This window comes from Phyllostomus discolor, chromosome 14 (assembly GCF_004126475.2).
Source record: "Phyllostomus discolor isolate MPI-MPIP mPhyDis1 chromosome 14, mPhyDis1.pri.v3, whole genome shotgun sequence".
NCBI lineage: Eukaryota > Metazoa > Chordata > Mammalia > Chiroptera > Phyllostomidae > Phyllostomus > Phyllostomus discolor.
Window position 1 is genome coordinate 43,909,355 of NC_040916.2, and position 19,327 is coordinate 43,928,681.

Below are 19,327 nucleotides of genomic sequence, written 5' to 3' on the forward strand. Positions count from 1 at the left end.
TATTCCAGATTTGAACTTCCGCTTGTTTTGGTAGGTTCTTTTTCATCGGCTGGGAGAACTGCTGTGACTAATAAACTTTATTGAAATTAGACAAGAACTTTTCATAGTCCCAGCATTAGTTGTTGCCTGAAACAAACAAACAAAAACTAAATGAGAATCCTCTGTCAGGTTCGGCGGATACCTACCTGAGGCTGGAGGAAGAGCTAAGTGAGGAGAGAGGCCAGGCGCAACCCGAGCACAGTTAGGTGGGTGAGCGGGGTGGTCGGCTACAGTCTGGAAAGAGACGGTTACACCAGCCGTTAGAGGGAGAGTCCTCTGCGCTCCACCACCTGCCCTGTTGTGTGGAGTACAGGCCTCCGCCTCCTCAAGCAGCTGATGGCCCTGCCCTAAGCAGCTGCAGGTGGGTTAGTCTGAGTCCTTCCACTTCCTCCTCAGCATCAGTTTCCTCTCCCGTCTTCTCTTCTGGAGGAAAACGGAGGCCTTCCACACCCCCCAGGAGAATGTGCCTCGCTTCACACATGCACACTCCGAAACAGTCTGCTCTGCGTAAGAGGGGATGTTTTACATGGGACTCTTGCTCCTAAATCTATATCCTGTTCCTTTTAAATAGGAGGGCGGTGCCAAGGGAAAAACCACAGAGTGTGAAAACAGCAGGGTCCTCACACCATCTGTGATATTGTGGTTTATAATCAGAAATATACATTTGGTCTTCATCCCGTTTCCGGCACAGAGCTCCTATAGCTTGTGTGGAATTTTCCAAGTGGTGCGAGCCAGTAAGGTGTGTTTGGCTATTTGAATGATGGGATTTTTGAAATGCACCTAAAGATGCGGGGTGGGGGGATGATTGCATGACAGCCAATCATATGATCAGAGCATTGGAACCTCCAGTCCCATCTCCATGCTCCACCCCTGCCACCTGGGCTGGGTCAGGGAGGGAGAGCGGCTACAGATGGAGTCCAACCGCCACTGGCCAGTGAGTCAATCAATTGCCTATGTAATGGCACCTCCATAAAAACCCAGAGGACAGCGTGCAGAGGGCTTCCAAGCCTTGATGTGAGGAACACATCAAGGTGCTGGATGGGCAGGGGAGCTCTGCGCCCTCCCCTCATACCTCGTCCTCTGCATCCCTTCCATGTGGCTGTTCCTGAGCTGTATGTTCTTTTGTGATGAACCCATCATCTAGTGAGTAAAATGCTTCTCTGGGTTCTGTTAATTAAACCCAAGGGGAACCTCCAATTTACATAGCCAGCCAGTCGGAAGTACAGGTAACAACCTGAACTTGCACCTGGCATCTGAAGTCCACAGAGAAGGTCGCTGGAACCTCCAATCAGCAGCCAATCACATAGGGGATGGACTGAAGATACTTTGCAGGTTTGTAAATACTTTTGACAATCTGAGGGGTATTTTGCTTTGGTTTGCTTTTTCTCCTCCATATTAAGAGTTGGAAAGCATAAGGTGACTGAAATATTATTAGGGTTTGAGTGCAACAAACTTGTATTTTGCCAAGAGTCAACATAAATTACACTTATTTCAATGTTTTAGTGCTTTATTTTCATCAGTTTGAAAACTGGGACCTTTGCTTCTTTTTAAACTTACAGGGCCTTCCTCAAAGGCTACTGATCCAGAATCCAAATTCTGTTTGCTTGTTCTTTCAGCATTCTAGCAGTGAATTTATCTATTCTTGGCAAATTTTATAATAATTATTCTCTTAAATGTTCTCACTTTGGGATGTTTTTCTTCTCTTTTCAGGCTTGCGATAGTGGGGTTCAGTCTGTGCCTAAACAGTACATTTCCGAGTTACTCATTCCCCAGACTTGCAGTCTGGGCGCCTGTAGGGGGCGCACCCAGGAGGCAGCCCTCCCCAGACTGAGGAAAACTGTGAAGGTTATGGATCAGGAGGGTCCGGATGGCGCTGGCCTCCCACCACCTTTCCCTCTAAGCAGGGTGCGGCACCAGAAGAGAGGGCTGAGCGTGACCGCACTTTCTGGGTTCCGACCACTTACCTCCGGGAATATGGTTCAGCTGAGCCGGGAGGCTCCGGTTTCCGTCCCGATGTCTCTGTTTTCATGGTGCAGCTGGACAACGGACTCTAAGATCTCCCTGTAGAAGTTAGAAGTGCATCCTGTTCCAGGAAATACAGCTCGTTTAGGCCAGTTACATACATTTGCTTAAGAGAAGGATTTCTGCCATTCTCCTTCCCTTCTGTCTCAGCACAGAAGAAAACCATGGGAACCTAGCGGTTGGGACTTCAGTGAAATGGGGAAGAAGCTTGATTTTCACGTGGCCTTTGAGAAGTGCAGGCCACTCACATGTGTTCTCACGCCGAGTGGCCGGCACAAGGCGGTAGAATGCTGGCCTTCATGTGAGTTCGGTCTAAGAGGAGTGTGGGGAGAGAAGAGCGGCCTTGGCCTTGGGGATGATGAAGAAGAACCCGCTGTGAGGCTGGGGGTGGGGGTGGCAGCAGTGGAGACCCTCCCTCTGCTGAATGAGGAGCTCGCGGCCTGCGTCCTACTGAATGACAGTCACATGGGAGAGGAGCAGCAGGGAGTACACGGCAGTGGTTAGGAGGCCAGTGGTCTACGGTGGGGGAGCAGCTCAGCCTCGGGGCCAGTCTCCGAGCCTATTTCTTCAACAATGAGGTAGGAAGAGTAGTACCTGCCCTGCCTCCCTAGCGGGGCCATCTGTAAGAAACAAGTAAGGCACAGCAAAGCTCCTGACACCTGTGAAGCCCGCACAGGTGACCTGCCCTCAGAAGGAAGCCCGCAGACCTGGGCCTCCCGTGCTGCTCCCTTCGTCCGCCAGGCCGAGGTGACGTTCCAGCTTGTCTCCCAGGCAGCCGTTGATGAACAGGATTTCCTCCAGGTGCTGGTGCAGGTTCTGAATCTCACCTTCTGCAGCTGTCGCACCGGGACATGGAATGAGGTAGAAGATGGAGAATCCTTGTCACTAACGGGGTGGCCAGGGGCCTCTCGGCAAGGCCTCTGCCCTTTGCCATTCTTCAGCCTCCTCCATATGACTCGTGGGTACCGGGAAATGCCTTCCTCTCTACTAATGACCTCTCCCACCTGCGTTATGACTGACTGTCTTTGGCAGATGACGAAGACCGCCCTCTGTGTCTCAGGGTGAAACGGGAAACAGGAACGAGGGTGCCTTTGTAAGGGTCTGTCTGAGTAGTAACGATGCATATTTATACCCACTGCTGGCAGAAAGACAGACCCCACCATGGCTTATAACGTCACTGTAAAAACTTACTTAGCAGTGAGTGAGTTAAGATAGTTTCTCTCTCGGTCACCCAGAAGAGAACATAAGACGTATAGTTCTTTAACAATCCAAGCTTTCATCCCCAAAGGAAAGTCGAACAGTCACGTAAGGAAAGGAGATGAAGGTGGAGGTTTGGATGCATATACACACCAACGGGGCTGCGACCCCGAGGGGCTCCTACATGCCTGGAGGAGCTTCGCTTGGTGGGAGGCGGCGGGGGCGGGGGGGGGGAAGGGGTAGAAAGGGGCACGCTGCTGGCGTTGCTGCTAGATTCAGACTTTTCTCCATTAGATATGCCGCTTGTAGTTTTAGACTAGATTACGGCCGAGATTGCGCTCACAAACATTCAAAAACAAAACAAAATAAAACCTGTGGTGCTGCACCAAGGCTGTTCAGGGACCCTACCTGGTGTTCTGGCAGTAGGATGGAATCTTATGGGAGCTGAGCCGCCTGAGGGAGCGGGGGATTGGCACCTGAACTCAGGAACAATGATACACCTCCAAAAATGTGGGCAAGACTGCCAGCATCCTGAGCTAAAAAAGCTCAAGGGACACCGCTCAGGATCTGTAATGAGCAAGAACATTTCAGGAAAGCGAAGATGCTTCATCTTAAAGAAGGAGGCCTGTTAGATCCTGTACACGGCCGAGGTGTCAGCAGGGAGTTTGCCACGACCCCTTCACTCTCTCCTCTCTTGCCTGGAGTCCATCAGCCTGCACATGCCAGCGAGGGCCAGCATGACTGAGGTGACATGTGGACCAGGAACGGTGCAAATTACCTGACCTCCAGGGACCTGAACTTGACCTCAGAGCTCTCTGTTCAACCTCATCACTTTTTCAAAGTTAATCGTCAGGGCCCACCTGCAAAGGCGATCTCACTCAGCCCAGACAGAGGTGGTAAGTGCACAGACACTACTGGAGCTTTATTCTCCAGTCTTATAGTTGTTGGAGTTTTATTCTCTTAATAATGGAGGTACTCACTGGCTACAGCCACAGCCGAGCTGGCTTTATGCATGTCACACAGGAAGGCATCACTGCTGGGAGGCTGGGGGCAGTCATGGCCACTGGAATGAGTCAGATACCGCTCATCTAGCGAGTCCTCCAGTACCTCATTCACTTCTTCCTTCTGGAGACCCCTGCTGCACCTGGGTTGGGGCAGAGGGTAGACGAGAGGGGAGATTAAACTGAGGCAAACTGGAATCCAAGCTTCCCAGCTGGTGCTGGTCTGAGGCTCATGAAAGAGGTACCAGAAACCAAAGGGGCCATCCAATCAGAGAGAAAGCCCGGCAGTCCAATTTTGATTGTGGTTAGTGTGCCTGGAACTGGGGCAGGGCAAGCAGCAGGGGCTCGGTGTCCTGACCTCATGAGAAAGAGGCGGAGACTCAGCCACTCCCCTGAAATACACATGGGGCTCTGCGGAACATGCAGAGACCAGAATATTGGCTCTGAAACACTGTGGACAAATTTAATATTATAGGAAGTGGTCTGTTTAACACTGGACCCTGAGAATATCATCTCCTGGGGTTCTCACAGCTTTTAGACCTTTCTCTCCAAATATTTGATATGGGTTGGATTTTATCTTTCAAAAGAACTTTCTGGCTATGAAACGTTGGCCAGCATACCTCGGAGAGGCACCTCACTTTGGTTTTGAAACACACAGGTTTTAGAATACAGAAACCAGGGGTCATTGGCTGGTTTGCTTTTAGGTCAGACTGACTTTAGCTAACTAAACTTAAGGAATTATTAGGAAATGCTAATCAATACAAGAACTGGGGAAAGAACAGGCAATGTTGTTTAATCATTGTATGATGAATTCACAACATAGGTACAATCAGCAGTTTCTGTTTGTTTATTTTTTCTGGACCTAGGACCTTGGCCTATTGGTCTCTTGTTTCTGGAATGTTCTCTAAATGTCACCGTCCCATCATCAGCCCTTTCATCATTCAGCGTTACCTGGGTGCCACAGCCTTCTGCCCATCTCCATTCTTCTTGTCATTCGGATTTTCTGTGAGCCGCAAATAGAGAGAGTCAGACACTGAGCAGACGCCACCTCACACACCACAAATGTGAGGGCCTGCATGACCAGGGACATAGCATTCAATGTGTTTGTTCCGAATGCCCTGGGAGCCTTATTCCAGGAGGGCTGGGTGTGTGTCTTCAGCGAGGTAGGCTGGCCGGCTTTCCCGAGCGACCCTGGGCAGAGAGCTCCTGGTGCGGTGAGTCATCACCTTGATGTCTGCTACTGAGTCAAGGCCAAGGGCGTAGAACGTCTTTTGTTCCCCCACCAGCCCGCAGGGTGCTCGCCCAGCTGCCCCCTGCATGGCCAGGCTGCGACCCTCTGCGCTGCGAGGCGGGCGCTGGACCAGGTCGTGGGCCCCCACCGCTCTCACACAGGACCCACTGCCGTGTCTGAGCCGCAAAAACTTCAGAAGAAACCACCTCTTTCCAACACGTGACAGGCCAAAAGGACCTCCGCATGCCGGAGAGTGGGAAGAGAATCTCCACCCCTTTTTCATTTCTGTTTTTTTCCCTCTTCTGTCCTGACCCCACTCAGAGACCAGCACGGCTGCAGCAGCGTGTTGGCCAGTGAGCAGGGACCTGAGCCATGAGAGAGAATCCAGCTCTCTGGTCGAAGGAGCCAGGAAAACAGAGGCCTGTTGTCTGAAAAGTGCAAAGAGTGTCCCCCTGTTTTTCTCTCAACTCTCTTGCCTTCTTGCTCTTACAGTGGCCCCAGCCGTGCAGAACTGCAGCGCAGGGTAAGAGGACAAATCTCGGAGAAAGGCGAACCTTCTGAACAGAGGGGCTTAGAAAGGGGACCCTTGGGCACTGGACCAGACTGGGAGAGGCTGGAAAGCTGTTCATGAACTAACAACAGCCCTGGGCTCATCCACAAACTGAATATGTGTGAAGCAGACCCAAGGACTCAAGGCCCAGGATTAGAGAACCGAATCACCACATGAACCACCTAGTCCAGACGACACCTCAAAGGCACGAACACTGACCTGACATTGCAACTCAGCCCACAGGGGGCGGACAGAACCTAACCAGTTGCCTTCTGAGCCCCAAGGGGTTGATTGCCGGCTAACACATCATTTCCAGAGGATTTTAACAGGACCAGGGGCTCACAACATAATATTCAAAATGTCCTGAATACCATCTAAAAGTACTTAAAATAATAACACAATCATCTCAACAGATGAATAAAAGTCATTTGACAAAATTCAACATCTATGCAAAATAAAACTCTCAGCAAATAAGGAATAAAAAGAAACTTCTTCAAATAAGCTGGAAATGGTATAACCACGTTAGAAAACAGTTTGACGGTTGCTTGTAAGTTAAGTATACACTTACCACGTGACCCGGCAACCCCATTCCCAGATTCACCCAAGTGAAATGAAAACTTCCTTCCGCACAAAACCTGTATGTGAATCTTTATAGCTATTCATCCTAACTGCTCCGACTGGAGACCACCCAGATGTCCCTCGGGGGAGAGTGGGCAAACCCAAGGAGGTACCTCGCTGTGATGGAACACTGCTCAGTAAGAAACGAGACACACTGCTGGCATGCCCTGGAGATGGAAGATCTGGGCCGACAGGAAACCGGTCCGGTGGCTGCGAGGGGCTGGGGCGGGGCATGTGGAGGACTACAGACAACAAACACAAGGGAACCTCCGGGGCAAAGGACCTGTTCTGCATCTTGATACATTTTTCAAAACTCAGAACTGACATTACAGTGGGTCATCATATCGTGTATCAGTGACCCTCAAACACCACAAATGACTGGTTGGCTGCTGCCTCCTGCTGTGATGAAGGAGGAGGCTGTGACCCTGTGACCTCCAGCTCTGAGTCTGTCTCCACCATACTCAACCCTCAGCCGGAGCCAGTCCTGACAGGTCAGCGTCCCCAGAATGGGAGGCAGAAAACCGGGTGTAGGTAAGCACCGGATAGTTGGCTTTTCTCTTCATCAAAGAATGGAATGATTGTGAAATATAGGATACCAAAAATGTGCAGAGTTTAACACATGTTTGTGAAGTGAGCACCCGTGTGACCGGCACCGCCATCGAGGACCAGAGCATCACACTGCCCCAGAGGAGGCCTGTGTGCGTCTCCCCGGTTACCCCCGCTCGTCCCAAGCTCCCTCCTGTGCTTCCTCCAGAGATCATCGCTGCCCTGACTGTTACAGAGGCACTTCCTTGCTTTTTTGTTGTCTCACTACTTGGGGATACACCCCAGAACAATAGTTTGCGTTAGGCTTTTTAAAAAAATGGTTGCCAGAGGGAAAGGGGTGGGGGTAAAGAGTAAAGGGTATCAAGTATATGGTGATGGAAGGAGACTTAACACACAACGCCATATGCAGGTGGTGTATTATAGAATTGTATACTCGAAAGTTATATGCTTTCATTAGCCAATGTCAACCAAACCAACTTAATAAACAAAGTTGTATCTGACATATTAGAACAGTCATATGTTTTTTAAAAGTTGTAATCCAAATGCCTGAGGTTGAGCTTTGATCGCAGGGGCAGCCCTTGGAAGGCTGCTCCCTCCCCTGGCACACTGCCCGCCGCACAGCTAGATCGAGGGGCAGCTGCCCAGCCCGGTGTCTCCTTCGTTTGAGAGCTCTCTGGCTGACTTGGGTAACTGATGTTGGAGCACTTGTTTGTTCCTTCCCGCACTTTAATGATCACTCGTCTGTTTTAAATTCACCACTATAGAGCGAACCTGGGGAACCCTGGACAACCCACCCTCAACCCCAGTGGAAGTGGGACCCAAAGACCCAGGCTCTGTCTCTACCCATGACCTTGCTCTGTGGCCTGCACGCTGCTGGGTACCCTCCAGGACCTGTGAATAATGGACCTTGGGTTTGTTTGGTTTCATTTCGGTTTTTCCAGTGTCCCTGATGGTTGTTGCCAAGGCGTACCCTGCAGTTATCACAAGGGCTGGTGTGCAGCCTTGGCATTGGCTCCTAGAGGAAAAATGTCTGTGGGGGCTTTCCTTGGGCCCACATGGGTGTCCCCAGGTATTTCCAGACGATAGCTTCACTATCGGTAGGCCGAAATCGGCACAAAACATCCGGCTAAAAAGTCACTCTTAGAGTCTTGGAGGCGTGGCATCTTAGGTGAGGAGGGGCCCTAGGGAGGAGGTAAGGGTCTTTACAGCCTGGAAACCAACTTACCAGGGCCGAGTTTGCTGGCGAGGCTCTCGGCCAGCTGGCTTCCTTGGGCCACCTGTTCACAGAATCTTTGTCCCTGGGTGTAGGCAATGTCGGTGGTCCCGAGGAGGCTCTCAAAAGACTTCGCTATGGTCTTTGCTTGCCGGGTGAAAAGGTAGCAGACACCTTTCCCGTCCTGGATCTGCTGCCTTAAGTGAGCCAGTTCTCTGGCCTGAGCCTGAATTAGGTCATCGTACTTCCTACGGCGGGAAAGGACAGTGAAGTGGCAATGTGAGTGTAGCGGATTCATGGGCTACAGGAGTCACAGTAGAGACGTCTCTTACAGCGTCCCCCCAGGGAACCCCTGAGTTGAATTCTCACACAACGGGTCTGTGGCAGAGGGCGTGAGGAAATGCCAGGGGGTTTGTCTCTGTTTTTTATTAACTTGGCTTTAAAAAGGTGCCTCTTCTCTTCCTCACTTAGCCCACATGCATTTCCATGTGGCGTTCATCAGGCATTATTCGGGAAGAGAGGGGGTGGGGAGCTGGACCCAGGATGTTGGGCAGGTGCACCTGGTGTTCATTGAAAGGACGGAGGGGAAAACCAATGGAAAGGGTCAGGAAGGGTAGCACATCAGTAAGGAGGTGCTGAAGAGCGAATGAAGTTCGGGATTTCACTGTTTTCTTGTTATCGTACAAATAGTTCTCATGGATCCCCATGTAGGATGTAAGGTCCGTGAGGCTGGAGACAGCACCGTTTATTACCCAACCTACCGTCCCCTGACAGAGTTCACACACAGGTAGGCATTCCACTAATACTCAGAAGCACGTAACCCTACAGCTGGACTAGACCCCTACCCTTCTGATCCCCGAATCTCTTCCCTGCTGTCCACTGGGTGGCCTGCCGATGGCCTTCCACAGGCATACAGAACTGTATTCTGTAGTGTTCCCAACAAAGTGCCAGAGGAGGTGAAAGTGTAGACATGGGGAGACAGGGGGGCTCCAGACCCAGGCCCCCTTCAATCGAATATCTCTGCTTTGGTGGGTTTTACACATTTGAGCTTCTCTGGTTTCCTTTCCACCGGAGGGTAAGAGAAGTGTTGGGTGCCCACAGTCCGCCCTGTATTTAAAACCCTCTCGGGATGATCCCTCCTGGTCCTCAGCACATTATTCACTTTCCAGATGACAGCTGCTCAGTTACCCATCTACCCAGCGGCTCCACACAGTATAATATTTAGGGGAAAAAATCAAAATTGGGGAAGCAACATTTTTATCATACAAAGGAACTTTGGAAAGCTTGGACAATATCTCTTGTACTAGAAAATGTTGGCCCATTCATGACAACCACCACACCCGTTACAAAATAGGAGCGAGTAGAACAATTGGGGCAGATATTTGTCAGGAGCTTCTTTACACGTGTCAGATGGTTCTAACCACATGTGGTCATGCACTTACTCTTCCTATCCCTCTGGGATAGTACTGTCAGTATTTTCATTTTATAGCGGAGGTAGCTGAGGCAACAGATGCAGAAGGTTGAGTGAACTTGCCCAAGGTCACCCAGCTAGAAGCCACGTTGCTAGCATTGCAACCCGAGTGTCCGTTTCCATTTTACTCCTATATGATTTAAGGGAGAACCCCAGGACCTCACTAGCCCAGAACCCAGGTCCCACGGGCCTACCAGTTGTCTTTGTCTACTGCTGTGCCTGCCGTGTGCACTTCTGCCCGCCTCCTTGCACAGACTTGCTCCTTATTTTACCAGCCCGGGCTGCCCCACTTCAAACAGTCATTCACACACGTCGGCACTCAGGTATGCCTTACCCAAGCCACGCGGCTGCTCCCGTCTTCTCTGCCAGATCCCCCTCCTCAAACGGCGCGTCATCCTTCGGCACGGATTCAGCGAGGTCCTCACACTCTTCACGCTCTGAGAAAACAGAGACACCTGTCCCCTGCTGCTGTGCTCACTGCCCTCGAGGGAGGAGGCAGGGTCCACCCAGGGACGCGACTAACCCCATTGCCAGGCTCTACTCTGGGATTTCCTTTAACCTTTCACTACGTGGTACTTGACTGACTCTCATTGTAGAGATGAGGGGAGAAGCTCAGAGGCAGGTAAAATAACTTGCTCAAAATGATTCAACTGGAAAGAGGCAAAGTCAGAAATTACATCCCCTGAGGGCTGACTCCAAACCTTGGGTGACTTTACCACTGGCAGCCCCTTAAGTAAAACAGTAACGTGGGCATGGAGTAGGAGTTGCGAAGACCCGAGTGGCAGCAGAACTGATGGCTTTTCAACAGTGAGCATTTCGATAACCCCCCCACTCCCAATATTTCAAAGATTTACAAGTTTCTCTGGACACAACTGCATAAAAATGTGCGAGTGTATGAAGGGAAAAACTCTGAGGGGCGTGTGTGCAAAAGCTAACAAGTGTTGGGTCAGGCTAAAGGGAGCACTACCGTGTGGCATGTGCCATGGCATTGTTCCAGCAGACTTGCAAGGATTACCGGCACGTAATCATCACCACTGCTGTTCTTACTGCCGTTGCAGATGGCAGCACTGAGGCACCAGGACGTCAGACAGCTTGGGTTTTAGCCCAGGAAGTCTGGCCTCGGGGAGCGTGCTCTTCCTCACTGTCCTGCACTGCATCACCTTCACTCTGAGATCTCGGGCACTGCCTTTTCCCCGCTGTAAGGCGGGGGTGGGGGCAGGGGGGGGATGTGTCCTACAGTTGTATTATGGTTCTAATGAATAATGTAAAAAGTTATACTTCAACGCTCCAAAGTTCATCTTTTCACTTTTAATAAGTAGGCTTTCTTGCCCAAGTCGGTTGGTTGGATAGCAAATGTTATACCCCCTCACTATTGATTTTTTGAAAAACAGGTGTAGAAATTTGAAAGCAAACTCAACTTAACGTCAGTAAGAGCCCTCCTCTGTGATCCTGTCCCTCTTGTGCCTTCGCCCCCACGCTCCCCCAGCTGCCACAGCCCCCTCCCCCCCCACCAGGAACAGGCTTGTCCAGTGGGTCTCCAAATGTGGGAGCTGAACACGGGGAGGGAAGGGCAGCCCCTCCACTGACCCGGCCTGCTACCGGGACCCCAGGTCTCCTCCCCTGGGCCTCATTCTCATTTTGGACATGTGTCTCAAAGCCCAGATTCTGGACTTGCTTGCTGTGGGCAAAGTTCATGTTCAGGGAGAGAGAGAAAGGTGTTGGAGCCTCTGGTTTTCCTGGACTTGCCCTCAGTTCACCAGGGGGTGAGGAATGGCTTCTTTGAACTTATGGGGGGAAAGAATCTTGCCCCTGGCATCAGGACTTCCCTCTATGTCTGCTGCTGGTGTTCTTTTCTCCACGTGTCTGTGGTTCAGTTGGGGAATAGACGGCTTTAGGGTCCCTTAAGGCAGGTAGGTTGTAGGGTAAGTGCAGGCCGTCTGGCTTCCTCGCCCAGGTGTCTGGGTAACTAAGGGGAGCAGGGTTCCCATAGCCTGGGAGGGGCCTGATAACCAGTGTTCTCACAGCCTTGAGACCTGGTCCGATAGACTGTTCCTATAACATGAAGTGGGCTCCCACGTGCAGAATTATGTTACATTATGTAATGTTCTGGCAGTTTGCCGCCTTTTTCCCCTGTAGTACTTAAACAGGTAGGGACTCCCTGCTGGGGGTGATGATGGGAGACACACGCAAGGGGACCGTGCCGTGAGGGGTGCCACGCTGGGGAGCAAGGGCCAGGACACAGAGACAGGCAAATAGACACCCAGCTTCAGCACGCATGGCTCGTCCACCCATGAATAAAAGCACACTAGACATCCCAATGACTCTGTGAATGTTATTCCATCTGGGTGAATACCATGGACCTGCCTGGCCTTGGAGGTTCGCAACATATAGGTGTAGTGTGCCTTCTCCCGCCCCTGGAGCAGTTAGCACAGGGCTTTGCAAATGCGTGCTCAGTGGAAGTCTGACTTGTAGTTTAGTGCCTCCATCCAGATTTTCGCCTCCATTCCTCCCCACGCTTTCACTGCAAACTTGACTCCTTTCTGCCTCAGCATTTCCATGCTCTGAAAATTGAAGGTAAAATACCCACTTCTATCTTTCTAGGAATATAGTCAGAATGAAATTTATTTTGATGAAAAAAAGAGAAGTGTGGCAGGTGTTTAGGTTCTCGGAGGGAAGAGGGACCATCACTTATCACTTTGGTGACTGTGACCTCAGAGGCTTACTGTATTTCTGCAGCTGCCTGGCCAGGGAGTGAGCAGTAGCTTTGCACGTGAGGAATTTCACTGTGATGTCTCCGAAGTTCTGTTTGCTTTCCTCCAGCTGGGAGCGCAAGTGCTGCTTGGTTTCCAGGATGCTCATTTCTGTCCGTGGACCAGAGGACGTGGGGAGAGAGACTGCTGTGCTGAAGCTTGTGGCAGAAGAAACAGAGCCAGAATCTGGGGGAAAGTACCAAATGGATAATAAATTAAAAACAAGCAAGTGCACTATGGTGATGCTTGTACTGCCTGGTAAACTATGTTTACAATGGGTGGGCGCTTTAGTGTGCACAAGATACCTCAACAAGGTCTCTTTGAGTGAAAAAAATGGATTTGAACAAGTCTAAAGAATGCAGATGTAATTCTTAACTCGTGTTTGAGCAAATCTTTATCAGCACTCCAAAACTCAGAGAATTCTCAACCACAAAAATAAGGCACAATGTGCCCAAGCTCAGAGCCAAAGGCATCGCCCGTAGCTCGGGCTCTGACAAGGGCTCCAGGGGAGAGGACCCTTCCTGCCAGGTAACTGTCTGGAGTCACAGCAACAGAACTGGAAGATGGACAGTGTCATGGAATCTTGGGAGCCCCCATCTTCCCGTTGCCTAGGCCACACTGATACACAAAGCCACCTGGTCTCTGGAGGGTCAGCACGGATGGGTACTGCCCCCTCCGCAGCCGCGTCCCCCTGTGCTGAGACCCATCTCTTTCTAAAGTTTAAGCACATTTTTTATTGTTTGTTCTTGCAAGAACACAGAAGACACCCAGGAATCCATGTTGCCTCAATGCTTTCATTGTTTTAAGGATTATCAGGTGGTCTTGGTGTTCTCTGGTTCTCCAGTTTTTTCCACATCATTTCAGTGTTATAAAAAAAATTCTGAGTATAATACTCAGTGTATAAACAATTAATTTATAACAAGGATCTCTGTCCCAACTGTGTCCTCGTTTACTTCCTGCTGCAGCCGGTGTTGCGGCGGCGGTCTCTCCCTCGCTAGGCAGGCCCGCGGCTGCTCCACAGACCAGGTCAGGGCTGACACCCGCCCTGGAAAGCCCCCACCTTCCTCCTCTGTGTGTGGGCTGCTTTGTGTTTTAATCTTTTTTTCTTTTAGTTTCAAACCACGTGTTTGTTTTCATAGAACATTTTATTTTTTTAAATATATTTTATTGATTATGCTATTACAGTTGTCCCATCCCCCCCCCTTTATTCCCCTCCTGCCCGCACACCCCTGCCCCTCAGTTCATGTCCGTGGGTCACACATATAAGCTCTTTGGCTTCTCCATTTCCTATACTGTTCTTCAACTCCCCCTGCCTATTTAGTACCTACCATTTATGCCTTTTATTCCCTGTGCCTTTTCTCCCATTCTCCCTCCTCCCCCTCCCCGCTGATAACCCTCCATGTGAGCTCCATTTCTGTGATTCTGTTCCTGTTCTAGTTGTTTGCTTAGTTTGTTTTTGTTTTTTTAGGTTCAGTTGTTGACAGTTGTGAGTTTGTTGTCATTTTTCTGTTTACGTTTTTTATCCAAACTCCTTTCACTTGACCTTATCTGGGAAGCACTTTATCTGCCCTTCCATTGTAAATGAGAGCTTTGCTGGATAGAGTAATCTTGGATGTAGGTCCTTGCCTTTCATGATTTTGAATACTTCTTTCCAGCCCCTTCTTGCCTGTAAGGTTTCTTTTGAGAAATCAGCTGACAGTCTTATGGGAACTCCTTTGTAGATAACTGTCTCCTTTTCTCTTGCTGCCTTTTAGATTCTCTTCTTCTCTTTACTCTTGGGTAATATAATTATGATGTGCCTAGGTGTGTGCTTCCTTGGGTTCAAATTGTTTGGGATTCTCTGAGCTTCCTGGACTTCCTGGAAGTCTATTTCCTTTGCCAGATTGGGGAAGTTCTCCTTCATTATATTTTCAAATAAGTTTTCAATTTCTTGCTCTTGTTCTTCTCCTTCTGGCACCCCTATGATTTGGATGTTGGAGTGTTTAAAGTTGTCCCAGAGGTTCCTAAGACTCTCCTCTTTTTTCTTGAATTCTTGTTTCTTCATTCTGTTCTGGTTGAATGTTTATTTATTTATTTCTTCTGGTCCAACCATTGATTTGCATCCCTGCTTCCTTCCCTTTACGGTAGGCTCCCTGTACATTTTCTTTATTTCACTTTGCATAGCTTTCACTTTTTCCTCTATTTTGTGTCCATACTCAGTCATTTCTGTGCACATCCTGATTACCAGTGTTTTGAACTGTGCATCTGATAGGTTGGCTATCTCTTCATTGTTTAGTTCATTTTTGGAGCTTTGATCTGTTCTTCAATTTGGGTCATTTTTTTTTTTTTGGTCCCAGTGACCTCTTAAGGTTCTAAGGGGCAGAGCTTAGGTATTCTCTAGGGCGGGGCAACCCACATGGCTGTGTTGTGGTGCTGTCTGTGGCGGGGTGTGGGGGGAGTCCAAAAGGGAACAATACCACTTGCTGGGCTCTCTGCCAGCTTTCAGTCACTTCTTCTGTTACCCACAAGCAAACTGGGCCCTGGTGCTGATTCCCAGGTGGGTGGGTTTTTGTACATTCTAGGACCCTGTGGGTCTCTCCAATGGACTCTTCTATGAGGCTGGGAGTTTCTCCTGCTGCCGCCTCAACCCCCACAGGTTTTTTTCAGTCAAAGGTTTTGAGGCTTTATTTCCTTCCACTGGAGCCCTGGGCTGTGTGATCTGTCTCACTCCCCAGTTGTTCCTTGCCGCTTATCCACAAGCAAATGTGGGGCTGTCTGTTCCACCAGCTGCCACCTTGCATGGTTCACAGGCTGCCGCCTTGCCTGTGAGCCCTCTCCACCCGGTTGCCCATCTCCACCCCTCTTACTGGTCTGGGTGAGTGTTTGTTCTTTAACTCCTTGGTTGTTGGACTTCCATATAGTTCGATTTTCTGGCAGTTCTGGCTGGTTTTTGTTTTTAAATTTGTACTTCTTTTGCTTGTGTGAGGAGGCACAAGCAGTGTATCTACCTATGCCTCCACCTTGGTTGGAAGTCAGTGTTTTGATCTTTATATACATATTTTATGCTTATCACTTATAAATTTCATTCTAGTTTCACAGGGTATCTTTTGAATTTGTCAAAGCCATTGACATAGGTTTTGTGTATTTCTTTGAATACATGTGGTGACCACCGCACTTGGAGTGACTTGTAAACTACTGCCATTCCTTACGTCCAGAGCAGTTTTCATAGAACATTGATTGAGAGCTTGTATTGACCCAAAGCTATTGATTAGCAGTTGTATGCTCAGTCAGAGCATGACAAAAATCAAGATCATGAGTCTATTGTGGTTGGTGGTGACCCATCACATTTCTGTGCAATGGGACTTGGCGACAGAGATGCTGAGGTTTCAAAGAGAGGCACAGACAGGAGAGAAAGGGATCTCCTGACATCTCCTTATTTCCTGTGTCTCACGTCCTCCCTGTTTTTGTGAGGCTAGGACTAGTCAAACTTTCCTGAAATATCTGTCTTCCCTTCAGCTGCCTAGGATTTCCAGGCTAAGGAGATCCATACACATGTGTGACCATGGCCACCTCCATATGTGCCGCTGAGCATTCATGACAAAGTGAAGGAAGGAGGACCAGACTAACTACCAACAGTTGCCAACCTGCGGTTAGACTGTGTGACAGTATTGGTTCGTGAGATGTCTCAAAATTTTACATGATTTCAGTTCTTTAAATGAACCAAAGCTTATATTTATGGCTCAGTGTGTGGTCTGTCCTTTAGAATGTTCTAAATGTACTCGAGAAAAATTGTGTTCTGTCCTTGTTGGGTGGAGTGTTTTATAGATGTCTATCAGGTTATGCTATTTAAGTCTTCTATTTCTTTGTTGATCTTCAGCCTGGTCATTCTATCCATTATTGAAAGTGTGGTATTGACGTCTCCGGGTATTATTGTTGAGTTTTCTATTTCTCCCTTTACATCTGTCAGTTTTTGCTTCCTGTATTTTGGGATTCTTAGATGCAAATGTGTTTATAATTATTATATCTTCCTAATGGACTAACCCTTTTATCATTATAAAATATTCCTCTTTGTCTTTGACACATTTTGTTTTAAAGTTTCCAGTCTATTTTGTCTGGTGTCATTTGCCTAATAATGCTACATTATATGGCAGAAGGAATTTTGTAGATGTAATTAATTCAACCTTAAAATGGGGGAGAACATCCAGGTGGACTGATCTAATTACACGAGCCCTTTCGACCTGGATGTAGAGATCAGAGAAGCAGGAAGTCACAGAGACTCAAAGCACATCAGGAATTCAGCGCTGGCTTTAAGGATGGAGGGAGCCAGAGCAAAGAAACAAAGTCCTCAGTCCTACAGCTTCATAGTTAGTGCTACCTACAAACATAAGCTGACATGCATTTGTCATATGTGCTGTGCAGATTCAGACAGACTCATCCTTCTCTTCTGCCTTGTCCTTGCACGTCACTATGTCTGTCTGGATTGGGCGACACAACCTTGTTCAGCCTCCCCCCACCCCCCACCTGCTGTGGCTCTCTGGAGCCAAATGTCACTGCTGAGGGGGGCTGAGCCCAGGCAGCTGGTGTTATTGGAAGCCACAGGCTCCTGATTCATCCAGACCTTGACTTTCACCCCCCTGGAAGGCCCAAATGTCCTCCTTACAGCTTTCCATATATAAGGATTATTACCTACTAGCCTTGCCCTTCCCTCGTTCCCTAAGGGCATGGTTCCTGACATCTTTATCGCTTTGGGGGTTTCTGGAAAACTCCAGAGCTGTTCTCCTTTTTGGGGCTTCAGCTACTTCATGCCAACTGCATAGTGAGAAGCTACCAGGTAACCACCTGAGGCCCAGCATGCAAATTGGAGTTAAACAGTGACCTGATGATTTTGTCAAACCAGTGAGAGGTGTAGGTGAATGTGCAAAAGATATGATTTCTAAATGTCCCACTTTCAAGGAACATACCAGAACTTACTTCCCATTTGGAAGACACAACCTGGAGGAGTGGTCTTTGCGCCTCAGACCAAGCACTGTCCCTCCAGAATCACAACCTGGGCCCCAGGTGCCACAAGACAAACTGTTGAATGTCTTTTACTCCACAATCACTACCACGTTTCTGAAAATTCCTTCAGTTGGCAGCAGCACTCCTTCCGGCTGCTAGACGTCTGCATAGACCAGACCTGCCCGTACGATAAACAGTCCAGCGGCAGTTTTGCACGCACACTAAAGACTCCCTCGGGTACTCTTCAGAGGCAGTGAATGAGCTGTGGCAGAGTGAACGGCAAACACAGACCCTGGCCAGAAATCAAGACTGGGTACTCCACATGAACCCACAGATACCGCCAGTGAACCACCACTGTTCCCAAGTCAGAGTTGCTTGAATAGCTCAGGACACCCCCGATAGTTCAGATTCTGCAAGCACTACACCTGGACTCGGTGGCACCCCAGCTCCCAACCATCCTGCTTTTGGAGCTTCGCCTGGAAGGCACCAACTGGAGGGAACTGCCGCTGGGGTCCAACTCCTTCTCAAGGCTACTGATTCCCAGCTCAGCTCTGGGGTCCAAAGCTGTCCCCACACCAAGGTGTCCAGGCTTCAGGGGCCACTTTGAGACCTGACTGCTAAGAATTCCTCTAAGACCAAGTTCCATATCATTTCCCCAAGGGAGCTTTATTAGAGGGATCTTCGGCGGCCTTCATCACAGCTGCCAGCGAACTGATTTGAATGAATTTAGAGGCCAAAAAGACCAGGCACGTTACAGTTGTCACTTGTTTTGGTCCCTGCTTCCTCATTTCTGAGCACTGGCGGGGCCTCTCGGTGCTTCCAGTATGAATCCGTGTTTCAGAGCCACCACAGGTACAGCTCCCGCCACCTCAGGGGATCGCTGTTCCTGGAGGCTGGGCCCTGCAGACCTTCTCCCGTCACCCGTCAGGGTCAGTGCAGCCCCACCGGCCACGCAGGAGAGGACTGCCGCTGGTCAGTCACTGCTCCGATCAGTGTGGTCCGTGCGCCCCGGGTCCTGGGAGCCGTGTTTTTCTCTTGGCTCTGTAGTTTTTCCAGAGGAAGCTGGGTTTTAGGAAAACTGCTCTGCAGCCCAGATTTGTTCAACATCCTCGATTCTTGGAGTTTTCCTGTTAATAAATATCACATATGCTCAGTTTTATTTAATTTTTCCCGAACGCTTCCCACGCTGAGTTCTCCATGCTTCTGCTCACATTCCCTCTGACCGCTCTCCAGGGGAACTTCATGCCCGTCCTCCTGGGGCTGCCCTTCCCTCCTCTACTGTGTTGGATGTCCTGGTTTCAGATTGTGTGCCCTTCTGTTCCTTGATTTTTGCTCTCATTTTACTGGAAGTTACTATCCCTAACATGCCTTCACACATGCTTGGCAGTTCGATTTTTGTATAAAATTCTAGCTTAATAGTAGTCTTCCAAGGGAAAAAAAAAGTGGTCTTCCTTGATCTTTTTTCTTGTTTAATGATGTTTTCAGAGCTTTAATGACATTCTGAGATTTAATGCTTTACCCAGAGTCCCTTTCTCTGTCTCTCTCTCTCTCTCACTCTCAGTCCTTCGAGTCTTTTCTTCATGCTCTGACACTCCAGCCTGCTGTAGCCTTTCAGTAAAACAATGCAGTTCTGAAGTTGCAGAATATTTTCTCATAATGAGTATTGGATAATTTCCTCTCCTTTCTTTTCTCAAGAAGTATGAGAAACAGTT

The 19,327-nt window shown here is 49.2% G+C and overlaps 1 protein-coding gene across 1 annotated transcript; it reads right to left on the reverse strand.

Moving 5' to 3' along the window:
* Positions 1–2,748: 2,748 nt before the first annotated feature.
* On the reverse strand, positions 2,749–12,759 carry LOC114489018 (neuroblastoma breakpoint family member 6-like protein). The gene is made up of 6 exons (XM_028503005.2): positions 12,612–12,759; positions 10,223–10,325; positions 8,430–8,665; positions 5,211–5,262; positions 4,239–4,402; positions 2,749–2,897 (listed from the first exon to the last, which is right to left on the reverse strand). Exons 1-6 carry the CDS (start codon positions 12,745–12,747, stop codon positions 2,749–2,751), a joined length of 840 nt encoding a protein of 279 aa, XP_028358806.2. The 5' UTR covers positions 12,748–12,759.
* Positions 12,760–19,327: the final 6,568 nt, after the last annotated feature.